We start from the raw sequence: 21,602 nt of genomic DNA, 5'->3' as shown, positions 1-21,602 counted from the left end.
TCCACCTGCTGTCATGGTACCCCTGCTTCACCAAAAAAGTCCCTGTTAAGTTTGGCCAGTCTCTCTCCCCCCCCCGATGCCCCTTCCCCCCCCTGATGCCCCTCTTTTCTAGGAGGTCAGAATGTTTGCTGGGTATGAGGGGATCGCAGGGTTCTACAGCCCTAAAAGCCCCGATAATGTGTATAGAAACAGCAGGGAACGGCTTTATAAATTAAACGGGGTATGAGTGTGCGTATCTGTGTGTGTATGTGTGAGTGTGGGGGTAGGTATGTGTAGGTGTGTGTATATATGTGTGTGTAACTGTATGTGTAGGAATGTGTGTGTATATGTGAGGGTGTGTGGGTAGGTGTGTGTATATATGTGTGAGTGTGTAGGTATGTGTGTGTAGGTGTGTGTGTGTGTATGTGTAGGTAGGTTTGTGTGTATGTGTAGGTGTGTGTATATTTGTGTGTGTATGTGTAGGTAGGTTTGTGTGTATGTGTGTGTATATATGTGTGTGTATGTGTAGGTAGGTTTGTGTGTATGTGTGTGTATATATGTGTGTAGGTGTGTGTGTGTGTATGTGTAGGTATGTGTGTGTATATGTGTGTGTATGTGTAGGTATGTGTGTGTATATGTGTGTGTGAGTGTATGTGTAGGTAGGTTTGTGTGTATGTGTGGGTAGGTTTGTGTGTATGTGTAGGTATGTGTGTGTATGTGTGTATATATGTGTGTAGGTGTGTGTGTTTGTATTAAATTATCCTGTATAAAGGGTTCCGTTGGGTGTCAGGTATACAGAGCCGCTGAGATCGTTGCCTTTAAGTCGCTGAAGTATTTTGTGTTTTCCTGCGAAAGCCAAACGGGGTGACATCGCTCAAATCACCCGACACAAAGTAACCATTTATTCATCACCATGTTTATTCCGGCGCCGCGATCACCGATTCTGCTGATTATTTTATTAAAACTGAATCTCTTTTCTTTCTGTTTTTTTCCCCAGCTATTAACTACCCCAATCCGTCCGGTGAGTATCGGGGTCATTTACTGATGTTATGGGGGTAATAATAATAATTTATCTGTCTGCAAGAGAACAAAACTTCCCCCGCCCAGCGATTTCCTTTAAAATAATAACTTTATAGAAAACAGACTTCATCTTTCTCAGACTGCTTGTTGTGGTAACAGAGGGTAAGAGATGAGTATTAATACCCCCAGCGCTGTATACAGTAATATACCCCCCAGCACTGTATACAGTAATATAACCCCCAGCGCTGTATACAGTAATATAACCCCCCAGCGCTGTATACAGTAATATAACCCCCCAGCACTGTATACAGTAATATAACCCCCAGCGCTGTATACAGTAATATAACCCCCCAGCGCTGTATACAGTAATATACCCCCAGCACTGTATACAGTAATAACCCCCCAGCGCTGTATACAGTAATATAACCCCCAGCGCTGTATACAGTAATATAACCCCCAGCGCTGTATACAGTAATATAACCCCCCCAGCGCTGTATACAGTAATAACCCCCAGCGCTGTATACAGTAATATAACCCCCCAGCACTGTATACAGTAATATAACCCCCAGCACTGTATACAGTAATAACCCCCCAGCGCTGTATACAGTAATATAACCCCCAGCGCTGTATACAGTAATATAACCCCCAGCGCTGTATACAGTAATATAACCCCCAGCGCTGTATACAGTAATAACCCCCCAGCGCTGTATACAGTAATACCGCCCAGCGCTGTATACAGTAATATAACCCCCAGCGCTGTATACAGTAATATAACCCCCAGCACTGTATACAGTAATAACCCCCCAGCGCTGTATACAGTAATACCCCCCAGCGCTGTATACAGTAATACCCCCCAGCGCTGTATACAGTAATATAACCCCCAGCGCTGTATACAGTAATATAACCCCCAGCGATGTATACAGTAATATAACCCCCCAGCGCTGTATACAGTAATATAACCCCCAGCGCTGTATACAGTAATATAACCCCCAGCGCTGTATACAGTAATATAACCCCCAGCGCTGTATACAGTAATATACCCCCCAGCGCTGTATACAGTAATATAACCCCCAGCGCTGTATACAGTAATAACCCCCCCAGCGCTGTATACAGTAATATAACCCCCAGCGCTGTATACAGTCATATAACCCCCCAGCGCTGTATACAGTAATATAACCCCCGCGCTGTATATAGTAATATAACCCCCGCGCTGTATACAGTAATATAACCCCCAGCGCTGTATACAGTAATATAACCCCCAGCGCTGTATACAGTAATATAACCCCCAGCGCTGTATACAGTAATATAACCCCCAGCACTGTATACAGTAATATACCCCCCAGCGCTGTATACAGTAATATAACCCCCAGCGCTGTATACAGTAATATAACCCCCAGCACTGTATACAGTAATATACCCCCCAGCACTGTATACCGTAATATAACCCCCAGCGCTGTATACAGTAATATAACCCCCCAGCGCTGTATACAGTAATATAACCCCCAGCGCTGTATACAGTAATATAACCCCCCAGCGCTGTATACAGTAATATAACCCCCAGCGCTGTATACAGTAATATAACCCCCAGCGCTGTATACAGTAATATAACCCCCAGCGCTGTATACAGTAATATAACCCCCAGCGATGTATACAGTAATATAACCCCCAGCGCTGTATACAGTAATATAACCCCCAGCGCTGTATACAGTAATATAACCCCCAGCGCTGTATACAGTAATATAACCCCCAGCGCTGTATACAGTAATATAACCCCCAGCACTGTATACAGTAATATACCCCCCAGCGCTGTATACAGTAATATAACCCCCAGCGCTGTATACAGTAATATAACCCCCAGCACTGTATACAGTAATATACCCCCCAGCACTGTATACCGTAATATAACCCCCAGCGCTGTATACAGTAATAACCCCCCAGCGCTGTATACAGTAATATAACCCCCAGCGCTGTATACAGTAATAACCCCCCAGCGCTGTATACAGTAATATAACCCCCAGTGCTGTATATAGTAAAGTCTGAAGGAGCCCCGGACACACAGAAATTACCTATAAGCAGTATATTCTCCAGCAATAAAGGGGTTAAGGGGGGTCGGTGTTAAAATTGACCTCTGAAATTCTCCCCCCAGACAGCCCCGCGCCCCCCCTGCTTATTAATTCTAAAGAGGACTTTGCATTTTGATTGTGACAAAAGGTCATTTCTGGCTTTCTTGTTAGAAGTAAATGAGGTGGAAAGGAGAGGCTCTGCGTTGTTTGTTAGAGGTTTAAGTGGCTGAATAATCAGACGGGCGCCACCCAACTGCCCCCCCGGCCCCTGACCCCCCCCCCGGCACGGGCATTTACTTACTTTCCTGTTATTTTAAATGATTTAAAACCCTTTTATTGACTGATTTTGTTGTTGCTGCCTCCTCCATCATTATGAAGCCATAATAAATAAACTCATTCCTGTGAAATTAGGAAATAAAGCACCTCTTTTCTGTAGTAAATTTGTGCAAATTGACCAAATAAAAACATTTAGACAAATTTTTGGTTTCATTTTTGATCTTTTCGATTTTGGGCAACGAATTTCGTTTCCTGCTCTTTCGGTTCGGATGAAATTCGGACGGCTTTTTCCATTGAGAAACAAAATTCGTTCTCACTCACCCTCTGTCACCCTCTCTTACAATCTCTTTCACTCTGTCACGCTCTCTCCCACTCTCTCTCCTACACTCTGTCACACTCTCACACTCCCTCTCTCTCCCGCTCTCTCTCCTGCTCTCACACTCCCTCACGCTCTCTCTCTCGCTCTCACACTCCCTCACGGTCTCTCTCACGCTCTCACAATCTCTCATCAGCGTCTTCCTAGTGTTTCCGCCGGCCGCTTCCCTGTCCCCGTCTCCTTTCCCGCAGCTCCGCTTCTTCTCTTGCCTCTTCTTGTTCTTTGCTCTTCGGTATTTTTTCTTGGTCCGCTTCTCCCCCCTATCCATCGCATATCCTGCCTCCCAGAGCCCTTCCGCAGCAGGACGGAGCCTCGGCGGGAGACGTGAGGGAGACGCTGTCCACATGGGATACGCCGTGGCTCAGCCCCAGGGACCAGAATAATGTTACAATTAATTAAAATTGTGCATTTTATACGAATTAACAAAATGGCCATTTTTTAAAAATTAAAACTTGTTTGAATCAGAATGCAACGTTTAGTTACTTGTAGCACACGACAAAAAGCTCCCAATTTTACTTTTCATTTCATTGCTTTACCTGTCTCATTCACGCTCTCTCTCATTCACGCTCTCTCTCATTCACTCTCTCTCTCATTCACGCTCTCTCTCATTCACGCTGTCTCATGCTTTTTCACACTCGCACTCTCTCGGTGTCTCCCTACCATCTCCGCCGGCCGCTTCCGTGTCCCCGTCTCCTTTCCCGCAGCTCCTCTCCTTCTCTTGCACGTTAAGATACTCGCTAAGTACTTCCTTCTCTGAATGCAAATCAAGGAATGAATGGTTACCCCAAACAGCAGACGGCAAAAGGCAGGTCACAGCACTCTGTGCGTTATCGGACTACAATGCCCATCATCCTCAGCCTGTTTCAAGTGCTGGGTGGCATGGGTGCTTTAACTAAACAAGGGACATTTTGTGAAGGGCACATGGACGCTGAAGCTTAAGAGGACTTTGCAGAGAGTTGTGGAGAAGTTGCCATGGAAACCATTGGAATGTTTCTAACGATTGCCCCTCTCATGGTCCGGCTTTGATCTCCGTGGAATTCCTGCCTCTATTGTCTGATGTAACGCGAGTTCTGGGTAACTTATTTACCGTGTAATAAATGAAATATGGTGACCAACGATGTCTCCTCGCCCCTCAGATAACACGTGCCGCTTCGAGGATGACAAGATGTGCGGCTTCGTCCAGGACAGGATGGACAACTTCGACTGGACCCGTCAGAATGTACTGACCCAGAATCCAAAGAGAACAGTGAACACGGGACCAGCCATGGACCGGAGTCAGACCCCAGAAGGTAACCCACCCACCCGTTTCTTCACTGAGACGGTGGTAGATAAGCGGAACAGCCTCCCAGCAAAGGAGGTAGAGTGCGGGAATCTCCTTAAATTCTATTCCTACTTTTCCATTCATGTATAAGTTAAAGGAAGTGTCTGCATTCTGTTTCACGCCGGGTTCCTCTTTTTTTTTCCACTGGTTTATTTGTTTCAGTGGATTCAGTATCCGCCGGCAGAGAAAGTGTTAAAGAGCTAAAAGTTAGCTTTTTTCCCCGTGGCCTGCGCGGGGAGGGGGGGGGCGTCTCACGGAGCCGCAGCGCCATTAAATAGCACTTTACGGTTATTATCTGGCAACAAGAGAGCCATTACAAAATATCAATAAAGGGCAGAGGATGGGGTTTATCTCTCATCTTCACTTTCCTGCCTGAGCTGGACACTTTACAGTCCTGTGCTCCGGGGAAGATGGTTTGGATCATTTAATGTGCTGGGGGGGGTCAGTGATGTGTTTAAATATGTCGGTGGCAGTTACAAGATTGGGGGAGGGAGTCATAGTGAGTGTAAGGCAGTGACATATTGAGTGATGTCATGGGGTTAAGTGATACATTGTAACAGGAGATATTAGTGATTGACAGTTGTTGTTGACCTTAAACTTAAGTTCTAACTTTTAACCCCCAAATTGCACCTTGTAGCTTCGGTGGGGGGGGGGTTAGGGTTGGTTACAGGATGACTTTCAAGTCCCTCCTGCCCCCCCCCGATATTATCGAAGTCGTGAAATTAAAATAAATAAACTAAGGGAGAGGGTTATATTTATTTCATTTACACTGAAAGAAACCCCACAAAGTAATTGGGGGGGGGGTATTTTAGTTTATTTAATTAACCAAGAATAACACAAAAGAGAAAAAAAAGAGTGGGGGTATTTTTATTCTTGGAGAACCCCGTTTAGTTTCTTTTTTTTTATTCTTTAGTGAGGAGAGTTTAGTATTTTGTGAGTTGCAGTTGAGGACATTAAAGTTCACTTGGAAGTTCATTAAAGTTCACCTGCCCTCGCCTGCCCCCGCCTGCCCCCGCCTGCCCTCACCTGCCCCCGCCTGCCCTCGCCTGCCCCCGCCTGCCCTCGCCTGCTCTCGCCTGCCCTCGCCTGCAACTCCTAAAACATTCAATGTCACCGGAACTCGCACGCCCTCGTGGTTTGGTTTTGTTTGTTATTTTTAAGTTGTTTTTGCTTTTAAAGCTACAAAATATAATAAGTTTACATCTTCACACCTTTCAAGAGTCGGTGACTGTATCACAGAGTCTATTGGCTGCTAGTATGCAGAGCCCCTCCCTGACACCCCATATTTAGCCAATAGGAGCTGACAAGTCTGGAGTATCTTCTAGAAACTGACTTAAAAAGAAACAAAATGCTTGAGCATAACCCTGCGCGCTGTATACAGTAATATAGCCAATAATATACATTTTTCGATATTTCTGGAAGCCCAAAGAAATAACCATTTTTATGTTTCATTTTGCCCAACAGGATATTATATGTTTATCGAAGCTTCTCGGCCGCGTGTTCCGGGAGACAAAGCAAGACTCATCAGTCCTCTGTACAATGTAACAACCAAGTCTCCGTATAGGAAGTCTCCATACTGCGTGTCGTTCTACTACCACATGTACGGGAAGCATATCGGTGAGTGGGTCCAGTCTGGAGGACTTAGAACTATGTCCATGTTCGTCTTTGGGAAAAGAAACCTTTGTATTCCACGAATATCCGTCGGTTTCCATGTACGTTCTTCCTGTTCATTTTTCCCTTTGTTTTCTAGCAGGGGTTAATACGGGGTTAACGCAGCAAAAATACCCAGCAGCTTTGGCACCAGGATTTTAAAGGACTGTAAGAGCGACTCTATTGGTCGCCGGCAGGGGCCTCCTCTGGCATCAACCAATGAAGGGCAGCTGCCCTTGACGCCAAAACTTGGCCTGTGGAGAGCATTGGCTTCGGTGCCAGGAGTTAAAGATCCATAAGAGCGACTTAATTGGTCGATGGCAGGAGGCTCCTCTTCAACCAATAAAGGGGACTTGGGAGGGAAGGGTACCTGGGAGAGAGAGAGTGTGAGTTTGAGTGTGAGTGTGAGTGAGAGATAGAGAGAGAGAAACAAACACTTCGAGCATCTTGGCCTGGGAGGAGCGGGGATTTCCGACCCCCTGGCAAAGGACAGGGCAAGCTATACCTCAGAGCAACTTGTCCTGGGGAGACCAACGGCTTCCAACTGGCATCAACCAGTGAAGGATGCCAGACGAGCCCTCTGCCGGCGACCAATAGAGTCGCTCTTACAGACATTTAACTCCTACGAATTCCCGTTAACCCCTGCAAGACTTATGGTAGTCTAAAGGCAGTAACTTGTATGAGGGGGAAGGGACCAGGGAGATTAGCTAGGAGATATTTACGAAGAATAAATATTCGTTTGTTTACCCGCCGCCATATTAGTTTATTTGGTATTCAGTTTGAACAACAAAAACGCACCCTTCGTGTTCCTTTTCATGCTCTCCCAAATACGATTGCACAAGTCTCATAATAACGCAAATGAGAGCTGTGAGGTCCCTTTAAATTTTCATGGTGCGGCTTTTGCAAATGCAGATTCCCCCGTAAGCATTTGCCTCTTACCCCATCTCTCTGCACGAGATACACTCATCTCCATGCTGCAGACAGGGGGTCTCGTCAGACCCTCGTGCACATGCGCGGCTAGCGCTTCCATTCATTTCAATCACGATCAATCCCAATCAGCAGAGGGCAGCTCAGCGCAGGCGGGTGCAGCCAGGTTTAAACCTGAATCTTGTCACTAGGTCCAAATCCACGGACCCCTGATCCTCGTCCATGCGCGACGGTACTTAACCCGGCTCATGGAAGACCCGGGAAGGGAACGCGGGATCCGGGCTGAGCGTGATACTTTGTTTCCGTTATGTTTTCCTGTTTGTTTTTTTTTGTTGTTAAACAGTCGCTTTTCTTATAACGAGACTTTCCAGGGAATAAACATTCGCAGCAAACCTCTCCCTGCGATGATTGGAGTAATTAGCGGTTAATCATTCGGCCAGCTGTTAAGTGCGCCGCAGACTTGGTAGTTATATGACTAATTATGTCATTGTGATGGGATAAGGGAGACGCCGTGAATTCAGCCGAATAAAGGGGGGGTTATCAGAGGTACCGATATTTAACCTTTACTGTCCTGACCTCGTCGCAGATGATTTACCAAGTTACCGCAAGCGCAGCGCCTGAAATCGCACCTTTAGCACAATGAGCGCTGTTACTTGTATTTTTGTAACGATGTAACTTCGGATCTGGTTACTTTCATCAGGGCTTTTTTGGGTCTAAATATTTTGCAGAGGATCCGCCAACTTTTTATTGATACTGTGTTGTAGCCCTACGATTTGGCGGCGTTTTATTTAATTTAAATATCACGCTCTCTCACACCGTCTCACGCTCTCTCACACCGTCTCACCCTCTCTAACACCGTCTCACCCTCTCTAACACCTACTCACGCTCTCTCACACCGTCTCACCCTCTCTAACACCGTCTCACCCTCTCTAACACCTACTCACGCTCTCTCACACCGTCTCACGCTCTCTCACACGTCTCACCCTCTCTAACACCGTCTCACACGGTCTCACGCTCTCTCACACTGTCTCACGCTTTCTGTCGTTGTCTGCCTAGCCTCTCCGCCGACCCCTCACATATCCCTGGCCACTTTTCCGCAGCTCAGATTCTTCTCTTGCCTCTTCTTGGTCTTCTTTCTTCGTCCCGCTTCTCTCCAGTATCAGCTCCGTTACCCAGACCAGAAAAGGGCGGAGCCTCAATGCACACCCTCTCCCCCGATTTGACGAGGGTGTGGTTGTCCTGGTGGTGAATGCCATAGCTCCACCCCCTTTTGCAGAAGTGCTCCAATAGCCAAGAACAGTTCACATGCATTCGCGGAGGGGTGCAGAAGCGCTTCTCTTTCTCCGCCAATCCGTCTGCGTTATTCTGGCCTCTTGGAGCACTTCCACTAATGGGCGGAGCCCCGGCGTGCCCCACTGGAGAAGACAGATTGATGGCACTGGAGGCAGATCTCCACTTGTCCCCAGCCAAGCCCCCCCCCCCCCCGATACAGTTGAAAAGGGTTTTTCTTATCGTTAAAGTTTTATTAACCGGATTCTAAATTCCATGATTTTTTTGACTTTGGATTTCACACCTGACCCTCTCGTCTGTATCTAATTGCCCCCTCCCCCCCATCTATCCACCGAGCCGGTATTTACCAAGCGCAGACTTAGCAGATGGCGCGGGAGCCGCGCAGGATTGAGTCTGAGATTACAGCAATTAAACAAACAGCCAAATGAAACGTTTAGGTGCGCGGAGATCCGCAGAATATATCCCCTAACTGCCTCTAATTGGCTTTATTACCCGCGTTCCCGGGGACGAGAACCGTAACTACAGCCCAAGTCTGAGCAGAATTACCGCCTTCCACACGGCTGCTGAACTCGCTCATTTAACCTCATCCCCGGCGGAAATGGGGAGGAAACGGGGCGAAAATACACGCATTTAGGAAACTACTGATTGCGCAAGTCATGCCCCTTAACCCTAAGCGTGCCGCTGAAGAGGCATTCGCTGGGCGAGAGGAATATCTGAAGACGACATTGTTTTTTTTCCCTCCCATTTTGCATCCAGAAATCGCACAATGTTTTTTTTTAACCCCTCAGTGTCCTTCTTGAGATTCGGTCACAGACTTTGGTGCGAGACATTAAAGTCGTCTCTGGAGTCGCCTCCTCTCCCGATACAATCTTCTCTTCTACATTGCATGACTTCTCCTGCGTCTTTGAAAGGTTTAACGCTGCTTTAATTAAAATTTCCACGCTATTAAATTAGACTCCTCCCCCGGCGCAGCGGCGGGGCACAGCGGCGGGCGCAGCGGCGGGGCACAGCGGCGGGCGCAGCGGCGGGGCACAGCGGCGGGCGCAGCGGCGGGGCACAGCGGCGGGCGCAGCGGTGGGCGCAGCGGCGGGCGCAGCGTAACGCACGTCCCCCCGCTTCCCTCATCGCGTTCCATTAGGAGCCTCTTAAATAAGGAATGAAATTTGCCGGATTCCTCCGCGCTCCCCGGTGTTTGTACAAACTGATTGATTGCTCTCCTTGGCTGCTTTTGGCTCGGGGGTATATCGCATCTCTCTCATTTTACTTAGAATCTTTTGCTTTCTTGTTTATGACACGTTCTCGCTGTACGACTTCATTCATCTGCCCTCTGGTTCTGTGTAGAAAATACGGCAAACAATTAGCTTTCCGCGGGAGACACGCGGCTGTTTGTATCTGGAAACGGGGGTGGGGGTGGGGGGGTTATTATCAGAAGAACTATCCACCCCATGAGCCAAGTTAGTTCCAGAATCTGTTGGCTGGGGTGTTTTATAAAAAATATATATTTCTCAAATTAGGTTAAATAACTTTTTTTTAAAATAAAATTGTCATTAAGATACCTATTATTATTATTATTATTATTATTATATTATTATTATTATTAGATTATTATTATTATTATTATTATTATATTAACTGCTATCCTAATACGTTTCTCCGCAGACCTAACAAATAAAGCTTCCCTTTTCTCCCAGCTCTGGCAGCTCTTTGCCACCTTTTGCCAAACCCGGTCATTGTCCGTATGGTCGTTTGGCCTTGGATTTTGCCGGGGGGGGGGGTAATAAGGGATAAGGCCAAAGGTTTTACCGGCGGCAGCTAAAATGTTTGTTTTAGTAGAGAGAAAAGAGAGAGGGGAGAAAAAAGAGAGCAATTAGAGAAGAAACAAGAGAGAAAAGGAAGAGAATGGAGAGAGAGCAGAGAGGAGAGACAACAATAATAATATAACAAGAATAATATATAAAATAGAAAATAGAAAAGAGGAGATAAAAGGAAATAGAAGAGAATGAGGGGAAAGAGAAGTGAAAGGAAAGGAGAAAGATAGAAGAGAAAACAGAAAAAGCAAGAGAGAAAAAGGAAGAGAACGGGAAAGGCGGGAAAGAGATAAGAAAGAAAAAAGGGTAAAAAGATGGAAGAAAAAAAGGAGGAGAGAGACAGGTGAAGAGAGGGAAAGAGAGGTCTCAACATTTCATGGGGCATAAAGAGCAAAATCCCGAACATGGTGCTTCCCTCTCTATTCCACGAGGCGCAAACGTTTGGGGGACGCTTTCCTTTTCCATAATCAGATTACTAATAAAAATATTACTTATTTTCTTGTCTGTTTAGCTGAAAACGGATAGTTTTGTATTCAGGACCAATGCCCCATTCTGCTGGTTTCCATGGCGAATGCCCCGCGTTACATGCAGCTCTAGCGGGGATGGCTCTAGCGACTGAGCTGAAACTCGTTCTGTCGTAAAGGTGTTTTAGTAATAAAAATATTTTTTTATTAATAATTGAAGAGGTTAATTGATGTAGATCTTCTGGGTTGCTGCCTCTGGCTGTGAACGGGTTAACAATGAGGCTCAGCTGTGCCGTCGGAGCGAGACCCCCGGGGACCGCGTGGAAATGTTACCTTTTCCAGATGAAAAGGACGCTTTGGATTGTGCAGAGCGGACCCCGCGTTCCCGGGAACGTTCGGAGAGATAAAGCAGCAGGTCCCAGGGGCAGCAGCTTGTGATCCGACTCGCTGCAGTAACTTCCTGCCCCCCGTAACAGCGACACCGCAGCCGGAGTCATCCTGACGGGGGGCAAACTGCCTCCCGGACCCCGGGGATGCACGCAAAGCAGTTTATTTTGGGGCTTTCCGCCTGTCAGAGTGCTTGGAGTATTTTCATTTACACCATGACTGGCTCCTTTCCGTGCTCTTGGTGCTATTATTTTTTTGAATGGATTTCTAGTTCCTTTCTCTCGCCAAATCTGTTTTAATGTATGCTAGAAAAAAAAAGCGTCTTAGAGGGGATATGATGTCACTTTACAAACACATACGAGGACGATAGCAGGCGCTCTCTGATGACCCGTGTAAAAAAAAAAAGGGCGGAGCAAAGAACATTTTCACCTATAGCAGCGGAATTACAGTAAGAGCCGTAAAGATGTGGAATCCGCTCCCCACAGAGCCGCGAGATCCAATCGATGCCTTTAAAGGCTGCGGATCCAGTTAGAAATCAGAGGCCATTGTGGAGTCGGGAAGAGTTTTTCCCCTTTTTGAGGCAGAATCGGAATCGGGGGGGGTTGTTTCTTTTGGATCATCGAGGGGGACATGCCGGACTTGGCCCTTTGTGTTATGTTGCTGTCGGGCCGTCGCTTTGCTGCCAGCCTTCCCTGTTTTCCCGATGACGTAATGACTGCGGATTTCCACGAATTACAGGCGAATTCACCGATTCGGACGTTTTCCGGTTCCGTAAAGAATAAAATTCATGCGAAACCCAAACGGTTTTATTATCTCTGGATACGGGTCGTGGTTTTCGGTGCGCCTCTCACTTGGAAAGTAACGGAAGTCTGCGCTTGGCGAATCGCGCCCCTGCGGTAGAAGTCGTTACATTGCAGCGGATGGGAATTATTTGCATTATTTTATGACGTTTTACGATGAATTAAAGTGGAAGATGCCAATCAGGGATCCGGCCTTTTCCGGATCGGTGATCAGTGAATGGCCGCCCGGACCGGGGACCTTTCTGCCGCTTGGCGCCGTGGCCGCGGCTTCCACTTCATTACGGATTATTGTTTAAGCTCCGATTATTCCTCCCCGTCCAGAAACGCAAACAAGAGCGATTCACTGCTTTGAATTGAACATCAATCCTGAACAATGCAGCAACGAGACAAAAAGGAACGTTTGGGTTTCACGCTTAACCCTTAAGGATGGATTCCATTACATGACGTTTATTGATATGCCGCCGGCAGACTCCGTAGCGAAGTTACAATCAGTGTCACAAACATTAACAAACTGGTATAAAGGAGAAGAGGGCCGGCTCCCGGGAGCTTACAATCTAGTCGGTGAGGAGTAGGAGAGGACGGCTGGGATGGGCTGATCGGTCCGGGTGATCTGTAGAGGTTGGACAGATGGCTTGGTGAGGATGTTGGCTGAGAGTGTTGGGAGGAAAGGTTGGACGCTTCTCGAAAAAGGTGGGTTTCAGAGAGCTTTTGAAAGTCGCGTACGAGGGAGAACGTCTGACGGGACGGGAATTCCAGAGAAGGTGGTACAACGCGGGGCAAATCCTAAATATTGGAGTGGGAAGGTGTACATCGCGGGGCAAATCCTGAAGGTCATGAGAGGAACAAAGAGGGCGGTTAGGGGGTATTTGTATAGATATGTGTGGGGTGCGGGGTTGTTAAATGCTCTGTAGGTAGCAGAAGAGGAGCGGCAGAAGAGGAGCAAGAGACGAGGAGCGGGAGACGAGGAGCGGGAGACGAGGAGTGGGAGATGAGGAGCGGCAGGTGAGGAGGACATCTGGAGCTTTCTTGCTCGCAGGCCGCGTTTATTTCATCCACATGAAATAGAATAAAATGGAGACAAACAGAAATAATATTTTTTTATCCAATCTGAAATGTGCAGCTCGGAATATATTCATTTATTTCTCTTGATTTTTTTTTAAAAATACTCCGTATAACGAAGTGTTTTATCTTTTTATGCCATTTACAGGCAGGAACAAGATGCGCATCGCTGTTTCCGAGCTATAATTATTTTTCGATTTGGCGTGTGGGAAATGTAGCCGTAATAACGCTCGCACGATCCAAAAGTAAAAAAAAATGCACAACAGCAGACATTGTACATCAAACTGCGATTTCTCGCACTAGTGAAAAAAAAACGAAAAAATATTCAGCAACTTCCATTATTTACAGTAATTCCCCCCCACACCCCCGTGTTTATTTTTTTACATTTAAGGGTCAAAACACGCCTATTTTTAAAAAAATATTTTTGGGTTGGTGAGCACTAAGGAATTTGAAGAAAAAAAAATACATTTTTTTTTTAACTTTTTATTATTTATTACTATTATTTAGTTGTTTGGTTTTTTTTGCACTATTCTTTATGGGGGCCCGGTGTGACATGACTAGTGATCCCCTTGGGGGTCTTTGCAGACTGCAGGGATCTCGCTTGTAACCAAAAGAAAAAAAAAACCCCTGATGATGTCAAGATGTAAATAAATAAATATGAAATAATGTTTGGGTTTTTTTGTTGTTTTTTATTTTTAATTAAAAAATGTTTTTGTCGTTTGCTGTTTTGCGGGCATTTGATTCACTCTACAGATGATCATAAACTCGTAACTAAAAAGGATCGACGGGAGCTGGTCCGTCGGGGGCCCCAGGCAGCCAGCTTTACCGTTTCCATAGCAACCGGGGGTCTCTGTCCACCTAGACCTAGGAACCAAGTGACATTTTTGAACCTGATCATTAACCTGTTGAACAAGTTCCTTCCCAAATCAAAGTGGACGAGGACGCTCACACTTTATTAACCCTTTCCTGATACTTTCATACTCCCCCCCCCCGCATCCCTCCAACTATACCTAAAGGTAGCGGGGAGCCCTACTTCATTCCATTAAAGCAAATTTTAACAATGGGTGTTTATTAACCCATTAAGGGCAGTTACGTGGCAGAAGAACTCATAGCTGTGGAATCCTGGAGTTTATTGAATGAAATAGCCCCAGGAATCTCTGCGGTTATCGGCTTTTATCCGTGCGTGCGCGGCTTTTAATGGTTCTCATATATATTTCCAGCGCTTATACGGAGCAGATCCTCCGGGGCCGCTCTGAATGTGTAAATCTGCCAGTCTGTTCCTTCTGCATCCGTGGCTTTACATGCGCAATCCCACCGAGATGGCAAAATAAACACTTCTTTTGGTTTTATTTCCGTTAAAACAACATATTTCTGGGCCACAAAGCAGATGTCGCCGGGCAGCTTATAAAACCCCGCTGCCGGGGAGCGCTCCGGTGCAGGAATTACGTGCGCTTGATTTAGGCAGGCGGAAAATACTGATTATACCGATTTTCCAAATGCGCTTCCACTTACCAGCCGGTCTGTGCTGCAAAATCCACAATTCTGGGTGACAATTTCACACTTTTGGGGGCCTGAATATATATATCTTTTATTCTGGGGAGCAGATCTGGGAATTTACATTTCTTACCCTTTTTTTACACACCCTCCACTAAACACCGTCTCTCTCCCATCTCCTTCTCTCTTTTCTCCCCTGTCTCTCATCCCCTCTCTTTCTTCTCTCTCCATCTCCCAACCCCTCTCTTCTCTCCCCCATCTCTCCCTCTCCTATCCCCTCTATCTCTGCTCTCCCCATCCCCTCTCTCTCTTCTTTCCCGCTGTCTCTCTCATCCCCCTCTCTTTCTTCTTTCCCCCATATCGAGATCCCTCAATCTTTCCTGATCATTTTTCTCCTGCAAAACGATTCCCCATTTTAGTTGCCCTCCTCTGAATTCTCTCCATCCATATTCTTCTTGATGGCGTCTCCACTACTCTAAATTAAAGGGTTAAATTATTTTCATAAATATAAAAATTTAGCGAGTTTTAGGTTTTGAAAGGAGAACGCACGTTCTGAGCTCTAGTAATTGTTGTTTTTAACTGCATAAAATTACCATTATATATAAAGTGATTTCACGTCGGAGTCACCGGGTAGCAGCAAATGGTTTGATTAACACAAAATCTAGCAAAAAATGGATCAGAAAATGGAGATAAATTCAGACTGAGCAGTGACCTTGGCCTTAACTATAAAGCAGCTTAAAATGGCAGTAAAGAGGCCACTAGCCGTGTATTAGTCTAAAAGTCAGCTTTTATGTTAATTTTTAAATAATTTAGATGTTTAGGGCTTGATTTAGTCCCTCTTCTAAAATCTAGATGTTTTGCAAAAATGAAGCTCAAACTTGAACGAAATACTCAAAAATAATCAAATCAATCAATAATCAAATCAAAAGAAAACTCCTAAATGTTAGTACAAGTTGTTGCCACAGCAGAAGCTCATTGCGACCAAAGTGGTACAGTCAGTGCTGTGAGCAGCTTTGCTGATGTTTACTTTGATGTCTGTTGTGTGAAATGAATATATTTTTTTTTAAAGAACATAATATTTATGTATCAAACGAGCGCCCTGTGGATTATTATTGTTATTATTTTATTAATGATATAATAATTATTATTATTAAGTAGTACGTAGTACGTTAAACGTTGATGTTGGCTCTAAAAAGCTCTGTTATGCTTAAGATTCTTCACACGCTGATGGCGATGTCCTCTTCTCTATTGCCAATCCCGCATGTCCTGTTATCCTCGCCGTTCTTCATGGGCCGTTTTTGGTGGAAATGTGGGGTCTTTTTCACTCATTCAGTGACCTTGGTGTCTCCCGGCAGGCTTACTGAACTTGCTGGTCCGGGTGAGGAACGTGGGCATCGTGGACACCAAGGTGTGGTCGCTCAGCGGAGACCGGGGCAACAAGTGGCAGCAAGCGAATGTTCCCATCGACCCGTCAGGGCCCTTCCAGGTGAGCAGCTCGGTCTTTGAAACGGATAACATACGCTGCAGGTAAAGCACGCGTCTCCAATCAGCCGTCTATGCAGGTAGTGAATAATGTCCGAAAAACATGACCTCGACTGACAAGGCCTGAAGATTTAAATACGGTTATTTATAACATTACATTTATTTATATAGCGCCGGCAGATTCCGTAGCGCTGTTACAGTAGGGGAGAGTGAGTGAGTAGAGGAGTAAGCACACCTGTTCTGGAGAGCTGACAATCTGTTAAGACATGCCTGAGAAGGGGGTGTTTTTCTGGGTGTTGTTTTTGTTTTTTGCCGTATGCGTTAAAGCATCTCCTGGGAATTTATTTCAATATTTTCTATCCGTTCACATATTTAAACCTCTTATATCAGGAGGGGGAGGGAGGGAAGCCAGGATGTACGGTGCGTACGAAAGGAGAGATTTAGTAGAAACGGGTGGCGTCAGGAGAGGGAAGTGGGGGCCTTGGAGGAGAGGGAGGGGGTACAAGGGGAGGAAAGAGGGGCATGGGAGGGGCTAGGGTAGGCACAGCGGGAGGAAAGAGGGGGGGCATGGGAGGGGGTAGAGGAGGAACAGGGGCATCAAGTGGGGGAAGAGCCATCGGGTGGGGGGGCACAGGGGGAGGAAAGAGGGGCATGAGGAGAGGACAGGAGAGACCGTCCTTTTTTAGTAACCAGATTATCTGAGGGCACCGCCTGGGTTCTCGGGGGGGGGCACATATTCCTCGTCTTCAATTAATTTGCCTTAATTGAGGTGAATCTGATTAAAGCGGAATCTGGGCTTCCTCGCGTTACGAGGTCAGATGCCCCAATGTCTCAGCACCGGTGTCCGCTCGCCTTCCTTCCACAAAAGGTCCCAACGCGCGACGCGGCTGCCCCCGAGGGACCCGCTGGCCCCCCGGAGAGGTTTACAGGAGAGCCGTTTCACTCACCCGGCACAAAACACACAATTCCAGGAGAAGTCCGCGCCGCGAAGCGCAGGACGAGGAAAGAACACGACGCATAAACATAACATATGGTGATACTTAGTGTTATTGCCGCGACTCGTAAAAACCTCCGTGTAACTGTCTGCGAATGAGTGCCGGGCGCTACGCGCTATTCATTCCCCGCCGACGCCAACCTTTAAATATTCTACCAATAAAAACAGAACGGCTACAAATGCCAAAGTATTTAACGAGGAATCAATCCCGAGAGGTTTATCACGTCAGATGCCCAGACGGAAGGGGGGGGGTAGGGCAATAACACGCGTTTAGGTCTCTTTCAGCTTTATTCTTCAGCCCCCAGCCGGGGGTGCGGCGGGCGAATAGCGGCTGTCCTTGCGGGAAAGTTATTCGAAAAGCTTCACAGATGTTACCGGGATTATTAAAAACATCGAGTCACAAATAAGCAGCTGGTCGGACCCCCAGCCACCGGCGCTTCACTGCCGGGGCAAAAAAAAGGATTATGCAGAATAATAAAAAGAACGACCCCGAGGTGATAAAACCTAAAACATTCTCTAAAAAGGGTTTTTGGCACCAATTTAAACCAATTCAGGCGGGAAGCTCGCCAGCTTGAGCCCTGTTGAGTTCGATGATTTATCTTTGTCTCTCATTGAGTCCGACGGACATTTGTTTTGCTTTTAGATTTTTTTTTTAGAGAAACAGAAAAAACATTGAATTTATTTCATTCTCGCGGGACGAACATATTGTCCAAGTTTTTTTTTCCCCTGAACTTACCATTTAGTGAATAAGCCCCACAAAGCTCTAAAGAAGGTTAAATCATTGTAGTTGCATAGAATCTCATCGCGAGCGGGGGAAATATCTGATCGAAGGTGCTTTTCCACCTGGGGGGAGTTATAAAATATCACCGGAGACCCTCTGTGCGTCGTGTAAAGAGAAGCAAAAAGAAAAACTCAACATTTCCGCGGAGTGCTTCCCCGCGCCGTCGCTGGGCAGAGGTGGCCTGGATTCAAAACACTCAGCTTTGTATCTTTGTGAAGGAAAAGATGTTTTTTTCATAAAAAAAGAAGGCAAAATGTTGAAATAAGTGAAGAAAATCGCTAAGTGCTCGGTGAAAACTCAAGAGGACGAGTTCACAGTAATATTGGTTCCATAACTCTTATGAAAAGCCCTTTAAGGGGCAGTTACCCTGACAAGACAGGCGATTAATAAAGCTAGGCCGAAACTAGGTGAAGCTAGGTGAAACTTGATTTCACTGAGGCGATCGCTTAAAAGATTTGGGGGGAAAAGGGAAAACAAGTAAAAAAAGGTCTTATAGGGGCAACGGCTGGTGGCCGGGGGGGGTGACCCTGGGTGCATTTCATGGGAAATGAGAAACATTAACTTTTATTTAATATTTTTTCTGAAATACAGAGAAAAAGAAACCGTTCATTCTAATAAAAGTCCTTCCGATCCATTGTTAAAGACCGTTCTGTTCGTCTGAATATTTCCGGGTTTGCACACACCGGACGGAATAGATTGTTAGCTCACAGGGGCAGAACCCTCTCCTCCTCTTGTACCAATCTGTCTAGATATGTGTTAACGTTATCGGCAGATTGTATCAAAATGTTGCTGCTGCTGCTCAATTTTGATCATTGTTCATTTTAACCTATCGTAGCAGCGCTGCGGCACCTGTTGGCGCTATATCAATAAAAGACGATCAAAGGTATATCTCGTCTCTCTCTGCACAGGTGGTGTTCGAAGGTGTGAGAGGCCCAGGCGTGGAGGGTGACATCGCCATCGATGACATCACTGTGAAAAAGGGGGACTGTCCGCGGAGGCAAATATTTCCAACTAAAGGTCTGTTTGGTGAAAGCGCACAGCAGTGCCGAGTATGTCTGAATATTAAAGATACAAACTAAGACCGTTTGGGGGAGGGGTGAAAATCAAAGGGGTTTTTTTTTTCATTTATTTCCCAATGATATTTGGCAGAATCCCTTAGTTCTGACCCCAAATTATACAAAAAATAAGCGTTAAGAATAACATATTTCCACAGATGCTGTATTATTAAAACAACTTAAAGAAAGAACAATGTTTAAATTCTGATGCAAATTAATCATTTCCGATGTACTAAAATAAGTTGATATGTTTATTATTAGAAGAAAAAAAAACCTTTTTTTCCCCCGATTGTCTTTTTTTCCCAATAGGTTTGCCTAAAATCCTCCCCTGAAATTTTGAAATAAAAAATAATTCTGTATTCTTTTTTTATTGACCGCAATGAATCCAGAATTAAGATGGAATTTCCTGCAAGAACGAACTTTTATGATAATGAAATCAAATTATTATGGACCAGACATTGAGCTCATAATATGACCTTTCTGTTGGTTGGTTGGTTTAGTCTTTCCTTTAAATCGTTAAAGTGTATTTCTGCTGCCGTATTTCACTAAAAAAAATAAAATTCTCCCCATCTTAAAATTCCAGAAGAAAAAGTGTAGATTCCGAGAATAAATTAAATAAAAATAGAAGTCATATTTTTTATGTCTTCACGCCTGGATAGTTGCAGTGTAATGATGGATCTTATCTCCACCGTGCACTGGTATTCTGGGTTTTTCCTGCCCTATGTCCCCTTACCGTCGGCTCCCGTGGCGGGTTTTGTAAAAGTTCACAAAGGACCATAATATTTTGGCCGTTTTGATTTATTTCCAAGAAGTTTGCTCACCGCTAGGCTTGTTGGTGAATAAAGAAACTCAAGTTGGCCTTGGGATGGCGTTGTCCGGTTACAATGTATTTCTGTTTTCCCGTAGAAGTGGTGCGTCCCGGTAACGCTGCCTCGGGACCTCACAGCGGATCCCGTTACTGGCCGATGTCTTTCCTCCTCTTTGTGCTGCTGAGATGATACCAAGCTGCTGCTGGTGGATCTTACTAGATAAGGCTCCCCTACCTTGCTCCCTTTCCTCCTCTTCCCTCCCACCTTCCGCGCCGACACACCAAAGTGTCCAGAAGTTACCAAAGACCGACAAGCATGACTGAACGAAGGGCCAAAAACAGACTAGGAGGCTCCTTCTGAGAAGGTCATCGCGTCTAAAGGGGAGAGACAACGCAAGGACGGGAATGAAAAAAAGCAAGAAAGGAAAACGGCAGAACGAGAGAGGAAGACGAGGGGGAAATGTTAATGTGTACAAACCGGAAAAAAAAAAAAAAGACTTAACGACCACTTGGGACACGTGGCAAAAAGAAAAAAAAAAAGATAAACAGTAAAAGAACAGACTCTGATTAAACATAAGCACAAATTTCTATTTGAACTGTACTCTGGCGATCGTGGCTGGGAGAATGTCCGTCTGCTCTGGAGATGCTCGGAGCGGACATCATACGGTAGAAGTCCCAGCTTCTATATCTTGATTTCCTAAGTAGATCCCTTGTGTGCTGCTGAATCATAAACATTCATATATACGCTCACTACAGATGCATGTGCTTCCATTCTCCATATCCGCATAGCCGCCACGTCACTGTTCATGGACTCCATTTTTAAAGTCGTTCCTTGGCCAACAAGACCTCCTTAGAGAAGGGTTTAGAAGGCCGCGGCCCTGTCTCCGGCCTGTAGCTCAACACTTTCAGGACAAGGGTTGCTGAATCCCGGTTTGTAGACTTGAATAAGTAAGATGGTCAAACAGTAATAATGCTTTACCCCGATCAGGTTAAATTGCTGGTTTATTTTGCTTGGTCTTCCCGTTGGGGCACCCTAGTTGTCACTCAGATGCTTGAAGACAACTGGAAGGGTTCCACAGGAGTAAATTTATTAAGTATCCTCGCTCACCAGCCAAGACATTAACCAAAATATCTTGCCTAGATACCTACTCTAAATCCCCTGAACCCCAAGCATGTCCCCACAATACTGTACATAGTTTGATTTGCACCCGGGGCAGATGGAAGGTCCACCTAACCCTAGATATATTTCCAAAATAAGGAAGACTCTGGTAACTTCAGAGAGCCTCCATCGTTTAATGTATCATGGAAAAAGCTTTTTTTATGGGAAATGCTTTGGTTGATATTCTAAAAGTCACACAAGTCGGAGCTTCGACCTTCTAGTGGCTTCTAGTAAGATATGCTTATGTTTTGGTGTGAGTTCCATAAAGATTCGATGCAGCTACAAATTCTAGATCTTAGAAGTTTTGCAAAATATTCCTAGAATTCCAAGCAGATCGAGAGGTCTTCATACGTAGATACGGCGATTCGGCGTCTGTTACACGGAAGACTTTTCATTTTGACCGATTGTA

The 21,602-nt window shown here is 45.6% G+C and overlaps 1 protein-coding gene across 1 annotated transcript in view; it reads left to right on the top strand.

Annotated features, from left to right (window-relative positions):
• The window catches only part of MDGA1 (MAM domain containing glycosylphosphatidylinositol anchor 1), a 99,483-nt gene extending 78,699 nt beyond the window's left edge, over positions 1-20,784 (top strand). The window contains exons 12-17 of the mRNA XM_053459830.1: positions 977-1,000; positions 4,851-5,003; positions 6,500-6,652; positions 16,270-16,400; positions 19,080-19,188; positions 20,133-20,784. Coding sequence (XP_053315805.1) covers positions 977-1,000; positions 4,851-5,003; positions 6,500-6,652; positions 16,270-16,400; positions 19,080-19,188; positions 20,133-20,224 — 662 coding nt within the window. The 3' untranslated portion in view covers positions 20,225-20,784. The remainder of the gene's footprint in view (positions 1-976; positions 1,001-4,850; positions 5,004-6,499; positions 6,653-16,269; positions 16,401-19,079; positions 19,189-20,132) is intronic.
• Positions 20,785-21,602: the final 818 nt, after the last annotated feature.

The sequence above is a fragment of the Spea bombifrons genome, chromosome 3 (assembly GCF_027358695.1).
Source record: "Spea bombifrons isolate aSpeBom1 chromosome 3, aSpeBom1.2.pri, whole genome shotgun sequence".
Classification (NCBI taxonomy): domain Eukaryota; kingdom Metazoa; phylum Chordata; class Amphibia; order Anura; family Pelobatidae; genus Spea; species Spea bombifrons.
This window is presented reverse-complemented; position numbering and strand designations above follow the sequence as displayed.